At 42.3% G+C, this 13,214-nt stretch overlaps 1 protein-coding gene across 1 annotated transcript in view; it reads right to left on the bottom strand.

Annotated features, from left to right (window-relative positions):
• Positions 1-7,759, bottom strand: part of LOC138783736 (ATP-binding cassette sub-family B member 5-like) — a 52,194-nt gene extending 44,435 nt beyond the window's left edge. Inside the window, exon 1 of the mRNA XM_069958810.1 lies at positions 7,625-7,759. Within this exon, the coding sequence (XP_069814911.1) occupies positions 7,625-7,681 (57 nt within the window). The 5' untranslated portion in view covers positions 7,682-7,759. The remainder of the gene's footprint in view (positions 1-7,624) is intronic.
• Positions 7,760-13,214: the final 5,455 nt, after the last annotated feature.

The raw sequence follows: 13,214 nt of genomic DNA, 5'->3' as shown, positions 1-13,214 counted from the left end.
GTCCATCTAGTCTGCCCTTTTAGTATTTCCTTTCTTATTATCTTAGGATAGATATATGTTTATCCCAGGCGTGTTTAAATTCTGTTATTGTAGATTTACCAACCACCTCTGCTGGAAGTTTGTTCAAGGTATCTACTTTTCTTTCAGTAAAATAATATTTTCTCACGTTGCTTCTGATCTTTCCCCCAACTAACCTCTCACTGTGTCCTCTTGTTCTTGAGCTCAGTTTTTTTTTTTCACTAAAAACACTTCCCTCCTGAACCTTATTTAGTCCTGTAACATACTTAAAGGTTTCAATCATGTCCCCCCTTTCCCTTCTTTCCTCCAGGCTATACGGATTCAAATCCTTAAGTGTTTCCTGATATGGTTTATGCCTCACACCCTCCACCATTTTTGTAGCCTGTCTTTGGACCCGTTTTTTAGGTGAGGTCTCCAGAACTGGACACAGTATTCCAGATGTGGCCTCACCAGAGCTCTATACAGCGGGATCACAATCTCCCTCTTCCTACTGGTTATAATAGTATAATCTACTGAGTCTCTTCTCAAGGTCTTCTCACAATATCTCTTTTGTTTTTAAGGGAGAAAAGTCACCGCCATTGACCACCAGAGTTTGCCATCGGCTTACTTCCCTTTCCCTATTGAATAACCATTCATAACTGTGACCACATGGTGATTTTTTACTTAGGGAAGAAGTTCAGTAACTTTAATTACAAATGTGCTAAAACATCAGATGATGTTTCCATTTGTGTGCATTTGAATATGTTATGTAAATAGGCGCTTACATGCCACCTTCTGTCCAGAAGTGGTATTGCATTGCAACTATTACAGGTTGCTTATTTATGCATATAATTATTAACATAATTTCTTCTTTTCTTGTAAAATAGCTGTGATCAGTAATCAGTCTTTCTAAGCCCATATAGTGGCTCTCTGTATGTTAATGTATGACCCCTAAAGAGCCTAAAATTGGGTTACCAGCCAAACTAAACACAGTCATTTGTAGGCAACATGTGTTATTGTTGCTGTGGTTCTTTTTGTTTTTATGCTTTTTTTTGGGGAGTGAAGCTATGAGAACAATCTCCATATCGCACTAAAGCTATGTTCACACGTCTTTTATGCAAAATAATGGCCTGTGTTTTTAAAATAATGTCAGTTATTTTACAATAATAATCATGAACTTTATTTATGGCTGTTATTTTGCAATAATGGCCGTCGATAATGATCATGAACTTTATTTTATTATAAGCCGTTGTGTGAACATAGCCTAAGGGTACAAACACACTTGGCAGATCCGCAGCGAGTTTCTCGCTGCAAATCCGCAGCGAGACTCGCTGCGGGTCCTTGCCCTGTTTAGTCAATGGCAGACAAACTCGCAGCAGGGATGTACATCCCGCTGCGAGTTTGTCCGCAGCCCGCCCCGTTAGCCCTTCGCCGGCAGGAGTAAATACATACACCTGGTCCCGCTCCGGCTTGCTTCGGGGGTTCCCAGCAGGTCCTGCTCAGCCAATCAGTGTGCTGCCCCGCCCTGATTGGCTGAGCTGGACATGAAGACGCCGGGAGCCCCGAAGCAACCCGGTGCGGGGAGCAGGTGATGTATTCGCTCCTGGCGGCGGAGGGTTAACGGGGCAGGCTGCGGACAAACTGGCAGTGGGATGTACATCCCTGCTGCGAGTTTGTCTGCCATTGAGTAAACAGGGCAAGGATCTGCAACGAGTCTCGCTGTGAATTCTGAGCAATATATTCATTATATATCAATCCAAATAGAAAAATGTATAACCTTTTTGATGATAGTAAAGCCTCTGGTCAAAGGCTACATTCACACGTTCAGAAGTTTTTCAGGACTGGGGTAGAGGCATTGCATGCCTAGGGCACAGACGCTTTAGGCCACACCACATTGACTTCGCGCCGCACTGCACCGAAAAAATTACTTTTTCTCCAAAATACCAGCAATGGGAGAAAGGCCAATCCCCGAATTGTACACAGCATGAGGAACTGTACAACACGCTACCGGCGGTTTGGGGTTGGCTACATGTCAGTACAGATTCGCTTTAAATAAGTGCGAATGGTTTAAAATGATTAGTCATCCGTATTTTTTACAGATTTGCAGATGCAAATGTGGATGCAATTTTTGTGGATTACGGATATACAGACAGTGTGAAAAACCCAATTAAAATCAATGGGCCCTACATTTGCCCTTAATTGCGGATCCACAATTACGGACAAAAGTATGGGACGTGCAAATGTAGTCAAGCACATCAAAAATATAAAAATACTGAACTCAGTTCTTTTCATATTTTTTTCAATATAGTTGTGGTGTGTGCTGAAAGTAAATACACTAAATGTATCCATAGTGTGTCCAATTTACACATGGATCCATCTGGTCCCCTTTCCGCATTTTGGCTTGCAGTGTTTAAGTATAATATAATGTAAGAAGTATTGTCACTATCTGCAGCAGACATCTCCCAATAATGACCGATATCTGCAGTCATTCTGATGACAGTTATTAAACCCCTTAAATGCTGTGCTCAATAGAGATTGCAGCATTTAAGAGACAGTCTGAGAGGTGCCTAACCAGTCAGATCTCCAATCTGCATCCACCCAATGAAATGAAGTAGCATTTCTCAATTACCCTACAAAGTATTGTTTTCCGTTTCACTGTACATTTTATGGTAAAATAATATTTGTTGATGCAAAGACAATTAATCCCACAAAAGCAAATCCTCACATGGCTGACTGGATGGAGAAATCAAAGAGTTCTAACTATAAGAACCGAAGGAGGAAACAACCAAAAAAAAACTTTTTCAGTCTTTAAGGGTTCAATGCACTAACCTCAGTTATATTTATACATATGTATTCAGTTTATATTATGTGACGTATGTCTGTTTCACGTTGCTTAATATTAAACCACACCTGAGCATGGGTATACACCCATAAAGTAAACTTCCTATGGGGGATGGTCATTTGTAGATTCAGCTGTGACGCACTAGATAAACAACAATAGAGTGAGGTAGCATTTTAATGATTTAACAGTATCTGGACTTAAAGCAGACTGGTCAGACACTTTTTGGCCACTAAATGCAGTGTACAGTGGCCCTCCTTACTCCTAATTATGAGATATAACTCTTATTTCAATCCATTACTCCAGCGCTGAGATATGAGTATCAGAATGTTTATGCATATAAAGCCCACAGGGTGTCCTCCTGGGCTGCAAAAGCCCAGCAATGTTCAGACCCTTCTTTATTAACACCCCTATGCCAACTGTTAGGTTTGACAGGACAAGCATTGCTGGGATTTTGCAGAGACTCAACCATCACTTAATTTACTGCCTATGGGAGTGCCAATGATAGCCGAGTGCAGCGCTCACTAACCTACAGCACTGTAAGGCTATGTTCACACAATGTCCACCTAAACTAGAAAAATGTACCAGCAGCTGTCCTTACACTGACAGGCGGCCAAACAATGAAATGACGGGCATCATTTTTTCTTTCCAAAAAAGGAGAGGAAACATAGCCTAGAAGTATTACAATTATTAACAGAGAAAGAACTAAAAAACGAGGAATGAGTTGGATTCTGTGAGTATAATTTTTGCCTTGGGAAGGACTGGTACAGATTTAACATCAAGAAACTGAGAGGAGGAGAAACTAAAATCATGTGATAAGGTATCAGCCCTAACCTTTTAAAGGCCCTAATACACCAAGCAATTATTGGCTGTACTATTTCAACATATTTCAAAAATTACAACCATAATAACGGTCAGACCGTCTCTATGGGTACTATTACACCAAGCAATTTTTCGACGACTAACGATTAACGATAAACGATCTTAAACGACCGCTAAGGCAAACGACCCGAAATTGTTCGCCCAATTACATGGAATGATGATCGTTATTTATGATCGTTCTTGCAGTCGTTTAGTCGTCGGTATTGCGTACATTTCAGCTGCGAATTCTTATTCCACCGAACAATGTGCGAACGATCAAACGATAAAAATAGGTCTGGATCCTATTAAACGATCAACAATTTCTCGTTGGTCGTTTAATCGTTGCCTGCTATTACATGAAACGATTATTGTTCAAACGAACGATTTAACGATTTTTCGAACGATAATCGCTCCGTGTAATACCAGCCTATGTCCTATGCGCTTCCCAGACGATTGCCCAGGGAACAGCTCCCCCCCCCACCAAGCAGCTTAACACATTCTGAAAATTCCTTCATGGACTGATAATAAGGGGAACCAAGAAAGTTCTGTAATGCTTTCAAGGTCTTAGACTTAGCTGTGTCTGCTATGGCTTAAACCTTAGTTGTGTCTATTCAGAAACCTTTATCACAGAGTATATGACCTAGAAAATTGACTTCTTGTACCTCGAAAAGACATATTTCCTTTTTAGCTTAGATATGATTTCATCTAGGCTTTCTAAATACAGAACAAATAGGGCTGAATTAAAGGTCCCTATTGAAGCTATTGAAGGTGTATGTTATGCCCTGCTTAGTAAAAAAAATAAAATAATGCAAATAAACGACTGCAAACATACACTATAATGATATTGTTCACCATTTTTTTTTTTTTTTTTTTTTTTTTTTGTTAATATGGCAGGAACCTAAACATAGGCATAGGTAAACACTTAGTGCCCTATTCCCTATAATCGTTAAATCGTTTGGAAAGAAGCGATAATCGTTCAGTTGAATAGCAGTTAACGATTAAATGACGAACGAGAAATCGTTGATCGCTCAATAAGACCTGGAATAAGACGTCGTTCGGTCGTTCGCACTAGCGACAACAAGACGACCGCAAGAATGATTATAAGTAATGATCATCTTTTCGTGTAATTGGGTGAACGATAGCGGTCGCTTATCGTTAACGATTATTCGAACAATAATCGTCCCGTGGAATAGGGCCCTTACAATGCCCCTCTGGGATAATAAAGGCCATTCATCTATTCATCCTCTCGTGTACACAGTATTTATTCTTTAGTCATCTTGTCTAACGCATGAAAGTAACTGCATGGTTGTAAGCCTCTATCAGACAATCTGACAGTAGAAAGCTCAAGATACGAAGCTAGTAATCCACATGCAAATCAGATAATATACATGATACAGTAACTGGGAAGGACAAATAAGATTTAAATAAAGAGACAAGTTTACAGATTGGCTATACTAATCCAACTCCAGAAGGAAGGATTGGTTGTTTTTAAAAGTCTTTTGATTGACAAAGTACATGCACAACCTGACTTCTCTGTCAGCCCCAGGACCATTACTGTGACAACTGAAGAAGCCACAGGATGAAAACCGGTGAGCATGATCAAGTGGCTATAGGTAATAGTTATTAGGGGCTAGGAAGTGGAGATCGCTGTGTGATATTATTGATGGGAATGTGACCAGTGGATACCTAACAGTGGCAGTTAAGGCAGTGGTACTAACCACAGACTACATCAACATGCAGCATGAGAGACATAGGCCTCCTGGTGCAGGAGTGGACCATCAGTGACCTATGCATGAGTAGCGATGTCTCCCTTCTTACCCCGGATCTCACACTTGCAAAATAACACTGTTAAGTCCCTATTACTTGGGATGATGCAGAGGAGCAAATGAGCACTGTCAGCACTTGCTGCCGGCGCTATTACACGTGCTGGTAGTGAGCGGGTAAGAGCCAGGGAGAGCGGGGGGCTGCCCAGGTGATCACTAGATTGTCCAGGCAGCCCATAGAAGATAGCGGCAGTCTGCTGCCGCCACTCCTATTCCACGGAGCGACGGCAACAGATCACTGCTATCAGTCGTTTGTCTTTTAACATGTTAAAAGACAACAACAGACAACGATCAGCCGACATCGTTCATATCGGCTGATTGTTGTCTTCTATTACACGAGACGATTATCGGCCGTTCGTGTAATAGGGCCTCTAGGCTGGTACTGTACAAACATGAGATCTGGTCTTAGGAGGGAGATGTTACTATTCATGCTTAAGTAGGGAGCAGTGAACAAACAGGTGGGCCGGACGATGCACTGGGGCTGGGGAATGCCCCAGCACACAAGGAGCTAATTTACTTTTGTTTCTAAGAATACTACAAAAGGCGTCATGTAGGAAGATAAGAGGAGCAATGCAAGAATTAGCATCACTTCAGGTAAGAAACCTACTGTTAGTTGCCCTAGAAGTATTATAATCAGGGCCCTGATCTCATCATTAGTGTTTAGCGGACTTGAGGAAACTGTCAACTTCTCTAATTCGGAATGCTCAGCAAGTTACCCAGACAAATTGATGTTTTAAAGGCAAAGGGGCGGTGACACCAAATATCGATCTAATTTACTGCATTTTGTTAATTGATAAAAATACTACCAACACTTCTATTTTGAACACTTTTTCCACATGTGCCTAACACTTTTGCACAATACTGTATACAATCCTAAAAGAGGCCAAAATGACATCCTGTTGGTTTGCTAGAAGTCTATATGTACCCTGCCCCTCTAAAATCACCTCATTACTGCGGTCACCATGATATTTAAATCATCTGGTTCTGGTCCCAGCCGTTTCAGCAAACACCCGGCACAGACACAGCATCTTAGGGAACTACCACTTGGACACTGTACTAATACATGGTGTGGGAGGAGGTTTAATTATGTTTTTTTTAAGAAATTCAGTTAATAAAATCTCTTTGAGTTTACAAAAGAAAAGATAAAACTTAAAATAAAAATAAAAACCTTCTCAATAAAATTACTTTTCCAATTATTCCTACAACCTTAAGCTCCAGCCATTCCTTCGAGTGATAGTACGGCATCCATAATAATACTTTACAAGACCCCTGTGATGAATCACGGCCTAGCATGTCATTGTGGACCAAACATCTCCTTGACGGGCTGCCACTGGCCACCATATTGGTGTAATCTAATTCATTATGGACAACATGTCATAAAATGTTTTTTACTTTTTCTATTTCAGTCCCATAAAAGCATAAAGCGTTACTGTCCTCACATATGTCAAAAGTTACTGATCGCACCAGTTCTCGAGATACAACCAGGGGAATATATGGTAGCATGCTTCATTCCCCAAATATCAATCAAATACAACTTGTTCAGCACCTTAACGTGTAGGCGAACGAGTCGGAACTCCCTGTTGATCAGGGAGTGGAGCGGACTGCCACGCACCCTGCCTTGCTATATCTTCGGATCATAGTAGGTCTCAAGAGTGAGCCCTGGTATGATCAGTAACTTCTGATCTGTCTGATGAAATTTTCAAAAGTTACTTTAAGTAAGAGTAACACTTTAAGAATAAAATCGGTGGAATAAATTCAAGCAGAAGCCGTAGTATTCAGCCATAATGTGTCTGCAGCTTGGTAATTGGAATGTCAGAGTTTAAATAAGGTCATGGTGTGTTATGTCAGTTGTAGACTAGTGATTCAAGGGTTGTTATCTGCAATAGTGCCTCCAGGCCAATGCTTTCAGGCTGACATTATTGTGACTGTATAAGGAATTCCCATCATATTTTTCTCACTGCTTCATATTCGCTATCTAGGCTTGGACTGGCCCCACGGGGAACCGTTGAATCCCCTAGTGGGCCCCTGACTTACTTAATCCCTGTTAGTATTGCAGCTGGCTGACATGCCAGTTAGTGTAACACCTAATCAGCCATCTTCTTACCCCGGAATCAGTGGTGTTTCTCCTCCTTCGCATCCTCTTCCTCCTGTTAGCAGCCATCCTGATGTCTGGATTCTACTGTACTGTACCGGCCGGCAGTGTGTGAGCTCTGAGAAGTCAGACAGAGAAGAAAGGAGGAGCTGTGTCCTGGAGTCCAATTTCAATTAAAACTCAGCCCTAGCACATGGCGCTGATTCATCTTCAGGATTCAGGAGGAAACAGGATATGTAAGTCCTGCACTGCTGCTTGGCAACGTCTATGTCATAGTACGTCACATGTGGAAGCAGAAATGGGAGCAAAGCCAGGACCCAAATCACCACGATTATTCTGAGCAAACACGTGTATGTACAAGGTCACATTTATAGAATTAAGCAGTTTAAATACACAAAGACATAGGTAGATGATAGACATTATTAGAATTTGTATCAATATTTTAGAAGTCCTTAAAGTGATATTGTCAGCCCTCTTACTCTATGTAAAGTTCTTTGCAGTGGACAGTGTCACTTAGGCGGGGCTTTACAACAGTTGGGCCCCCTCTTACTAGGTGACACTGTCCACCAATGAAATGAAGCAATTTTAGAGCAGAAAGAAGACACAGGCAAGTTTTATACAGGCAGCATCTAAGCTTGTGGATGGTGTGGAGAACAGCACATAGATTAAGTGGGGGGTGAGGGTGGTCACAGTATCACTTTAAAGAGTGATACACTTAAATGAAATAGAGGGCATCATGTGTAATTTTTACCAACTGGGCTTTTAGTCTATAAATGAATAGATAGATCAACAGATAACCTAGAATACCATAGCCATAGCCACACCTACCATCACCAATTACGCCCCCTTTTTTTACGTATCTTGTATCTTTGTTTATAAACTTTCTTGAGCTGTTTTTTCCCCATGATATGTTAGTCCTGACAAAGCCCCAAAGGAGATTGATTTTTGGTACGTGCCTTGTAGGGGCGCCTGTGCCCTGTTGAATAGAGGTGAACTTTTTTCTTCATCACATCTCAGTATGCTAAAATACGCAATGCATCTGCTGACAGAAGTAGCTGTGGTCAAAAGTCAGAGCTAGACACAAGGAACAGAAGAGGAATTAAAGCGAACCAATGACTTTGAATTTCCTTCTAAAGCTACTAGCAACGGTCAATAGATGGGGTAAAATGCTGGTTCCCGTTCATTGACTTTTAGCCAACCCTCATCCCCAAAACTAAAACCCCTCATTACATCAAGTTTAAGGGCACCAGTATCAGAGAAACCCACTCGGCATACACTGCATAAAGATGATATACATGGCAGAACTGTAGTAGTTGAATTGTTAATACCAGAAAATGTATCAACAAATCGCATTCAGTGGCGCAGACACCACACCACTTGGATACTGGAAGCATGGAAATGTGATATCGTCAGATTTTTACAGTTTTCCCACTTCAGGTTGTGTATATGTCTGGAAATCAACAGATGAATCGCACAGTGTTGAGCGGTTTAAAGGGAACCAATCACACAAAAATTGGCTATAAAGTTAAGGAAACGTGCTGGTAGATCAGCCAGCATGCTTCCTAACCATCCCCCTGTCCCCTCCGTCCCCTGTACATAGAGCCCGCAAAGTTAGTTTATTAGTCTCCCGGGCTCTATGCAAATTACCATGTAAGTAGTCACGGTGGGTGGGTGTCTTCTTCAAGTAGTCCGTGTCCTGGGCCGGCTCAGGTGCTGTAATCACGCCCCTCTGGGTGTGTGTAGAATGTGCTGGATGGTGACGTCATTAGGGGGGTCGGCAATGCAGGTCGACCTGGCCGACGTCTTTACTAAGCTGCGCATGCGCAGTGCAGCCGGAGAAGACGCCGGGTACTGCGCCTGCGCAGCGTAGTACAGCAGCGGCTTCACCCACAGTACTGCGCATGCGCAGCTTAGTAAAGACGTCGGCCAGGCCCAATGCCGGCCAGCCCTAATGACGTCACCATCCGGCGCATTCTACACACGCCCAGAGGGGCGTGGTTACAGCGCCGGAGCCGGCCCAGGACACGGACTACTTGAAGAAGCCACCAGCCCACCGTGACTACTTGAAGAAGCCACCCGCCCACCGTGACTACTTACATGGTAATTTGCATACTAATTTGCAAACTAACTTTGCAGGCTCTATGTACAGGGGACAGAGGGGACAGGGGGATGGTTAGGAAGCGTGCTGGCTGATCTACCAGCACGTTTCCTTAAGTTTATAGCCAATTTTTGTGTGATTGGTTCCCTTTAAACCCACTAAGGGTTCCTGTATCGTTTGGGGTGTGATATCATGGAATCTTTTGGGTCATCTTTAAGGGTGAAATAACAGGGCAAAAGTATCTGGATTTTCAATGTGATCAACTTCATCCCTTGGACCAGACTTTGGTTCCAAATAGTGATCTTCTAGAGTGAAAATGCTTCCATCCTTGCTGACCAGTGCATTGGATCTTGGTTTGAGGAGCATAAAAATTCTGTTAAAATGTCAGCAAAAACTAATTTTGACATGCAAAGAACCAGGGAGAGACACTTTGATTGTAAGACCTTGAGCCAAAAGAGGACTCTCTGTCCAGTCAGGGTCTGAACACTCAGGCTGACCAATAAAAACTTTTGAAATGTGTCTCTGACATAGCATAAGTTGTTTTTTAATTTAAGCATCTCCCCTGCCTAATCCAGCCACCTAATTTGATTATTATTGAGCCTGTGTGGGGCATTCTCGAGAACAATGTTATGATTGGGATACCACTTCGGTCAAAGAATGACAGATGCATTGCTTGGAAAGTTGACATAAATATGGTTTGTGTCTTACATTTTCTATTACTTAAAGTAGATGGAATTCCCCTTTAAAGAGTCACTGTCGTATTGTTTTTTTTTTTTTTTTTTGCAGAAATCAATAGTCCAGGCGATCTTAAGAAACTTTGTAATTTGGTTTATTAGCCAAATCTGCCATTATCTGCATGTAAAAAGCCTTTTCCCAGGTCCCCCCCTCCTTTCTCTTTTCCATCCACTGCAAAAAATCTGAAACTTGTGACTTGTTGCAGGAGTCGTACCCTGTCTGCTCTAGGGAGAGGGGAGGGGGGAAGGGGAAGGAGGGAGTTAGCGACAGCAGAAAGCAGATAACAGAGGATTACAGGCACAGAGCTGGGTGACAGCTGTAATCTGAGCTCAGACAGGTCACTGGTGACTGTCCCAGGAGATAACGGGTGAGGTATTTGTAGATTAACTCTTTGTTGTCCTGTTTTGGTCTTTTCTTTAGCTCTCTCCATAGGAGAACAATGAAGACAGGGGGGAGAGCTTCAAACTGCTTTTTCATGATAAACCAGGCTAATAAACCTAATTACAAAGTTTCTTAAAATCGGCTGGACTATTGATTTCTGCAAAAAAAAAAATCACGACAGTGACACTTTAAGGCTATGTTCACACTACGTATATGTCTGGCCGCATATTTTTGCGGCCGGACATATACGTGTTAAACTCCGGCCGGGGATTTACGTAAGTTGCGGCCGGCTACGTACGGACCGCAAACTTATGCCCCCAGTCTACTTACGCTTCCCGAGAGCCCTACGTAGCGATCTGACAGCGGTCTTTTACTTGGAAATCTTCGCCTAGCCCGGACACCCCACAGAACCTTTTGGATTGGCAAAGAAAAGTGGAAAATTGAAGAAATCACCACTACGTACGGGACCGCATGTTACGCTACAGGCGTAAGTTACGGCATTTTCGTCCTCAAACAATGGTCTGGTTCATTTTTTACGGCGCCACGTATGATCCTGGCGTAAGTTCTTACGTAGTGTGAACTGTGCAGCCGTACATCGTATACTTTCCATTGTACGCAAACTACGTAAATCTCCGGCCGCTTATTCACGGAACGCGCTACGTCCGGAGACTTACGTAGTGTGAACATAGCCTAAGTAAAGGAAAAGTCTAGTAAAACAATAAAATTACAGGATGGGAGGGGGGGGTGGGAACATAATAAACAAAGTATACTTGCCCAACCAACCCCTTGCCCCATAATGTTGCTCCCGGGTCTCGCTGAAACTACTGGCCTCCTACAGTTCTTCAAGCTGCAACGTCACATACCGAGCTGATGGACTGTGCTCTCAGCCAATCAGTGACTGGTGTGGGACACTGACAGTTGACACTGACTGGCTGAGAGTGCAATCCATCAGCCGGACCATGACACTGCAGCTGGTGGAGTTGGATACACGACATACCCAGATGCCGGCTGAAAATGACAGCTGTCAGAAAGAGTAACTATAAGTTGTTTATTATGTTCCCGCACCCTCCGCCTTCCTGTCATTTTTTTAGTTTCACAGGGCTTCCTCTTTTATATATATGGGTTGTCCAAGCGATTAACGATTTTGAGGTAACAATGTGTTTTTTATAACGATTAGCATTTAGATGGAACGATATATCATTTGGATCGTTATTTTCGATAGTTTTAGGATCGCTTATGCCTGTCTCACACATAGGGTGAATCGTTGAAAGACTGTTTACACGAAACGATCTGCGAATTTTCAGTGAACGACCAACGATAATTTGAGAACCTGTTGAAAGATCACAATGAACGATTTATCGTTTGTCGCTGGATCGTTCGCTGTGTTTACACGAGCTGATTATCGCTCAAATGTCGTTAACGCTTTTCAGTGAACGACCAACGATGATTTGAGAACCTGTTGAAAGATCACAATGAACGATTTATCGTTTGTCGCTGGATCGTTCGCTGTGTTTACACGAGCTGATTATCGCTCAAATCATTATCGCTAAAATTCGAACGATAATCGTTCTGTGTAAACGCAGCAGGGAGTGGCCGGTCAAGTTTCTGAGCTAACCATTCAATGTCTTAGGCTCCATTCACACGTTGCAGACAATCCCATAGACTTCTATTAGTGTGTCCAGTGATCATGCCACATAATGGATCTGTGAAATTACGAACGTGTGAATACCTGTGGGACTGTACATTGCCCGTAACTGGGGATCTGCAGTTACAGACGTGCAAATGAGGCCTTATTCTAATTAGTAGTAACCATGTCCAATACTTGATAGGTGTCAGATGTCTCTACACTTGATGTCAGTATAGGCGGGAGAACAGGCCAGGACAACTTCATTAACATCCCATCAATCAGTCATCTCATCTTTCTAATCTGGTGCCATTATATTTTATATTCTCAAGTAATGATGAGCACCCGAATGCTATTGGGAAAGATTTTGACATAATACCATAATGCTAACTGGGATGTCTAAACTTGTTTTACGAGTTATATATTCAATGACATCATGACCTGACCTAGTTTAAACTAAGCAGAACATGCGTAATAAAATTCACAGAATGAAATATGCCACTGTCTATCAAGGTCAACCATAGGTAAAAGTCTTTTATCACGCAATGTTGATCCAGGGGATCACCAAATGACCCCAATGAGCCACAAAATCAATGGTGGAAGTCTTCTGCTAACCGTTTTCTCCCCAAAAATACATTATGATTTTTCAACATTGTATGTGATATCTGTAACAAATGGTATTAATAAAGGTTATGAATCGATGCTGGTATGCCTGATGTCTAGTATAATCGTACTGAAGAGATTTTTTGGTTAGCGTTGGGAAG

This window comes from Dendropsophus ebraccatus, chromosome 2 (assembly GCF_027789765.1).
Source record: "Dendropsophus ebraccatus isolate aDenEbr1 chromosome 2, aDenEbr1.pat, whole genome shotgun sequence".
Taxonomy (NCBI): domain Eukaryota; kingdom Metazoa; phylum Chordata; class Amphibia; order Anura; family Hylidae; genus Dendropsophus; species Dendropsophus ebraccatus.
Note: the sequence above shows the minus strand (reverse complement) of the source record. Positions and strands in the feature narration are given on the sequence as shown.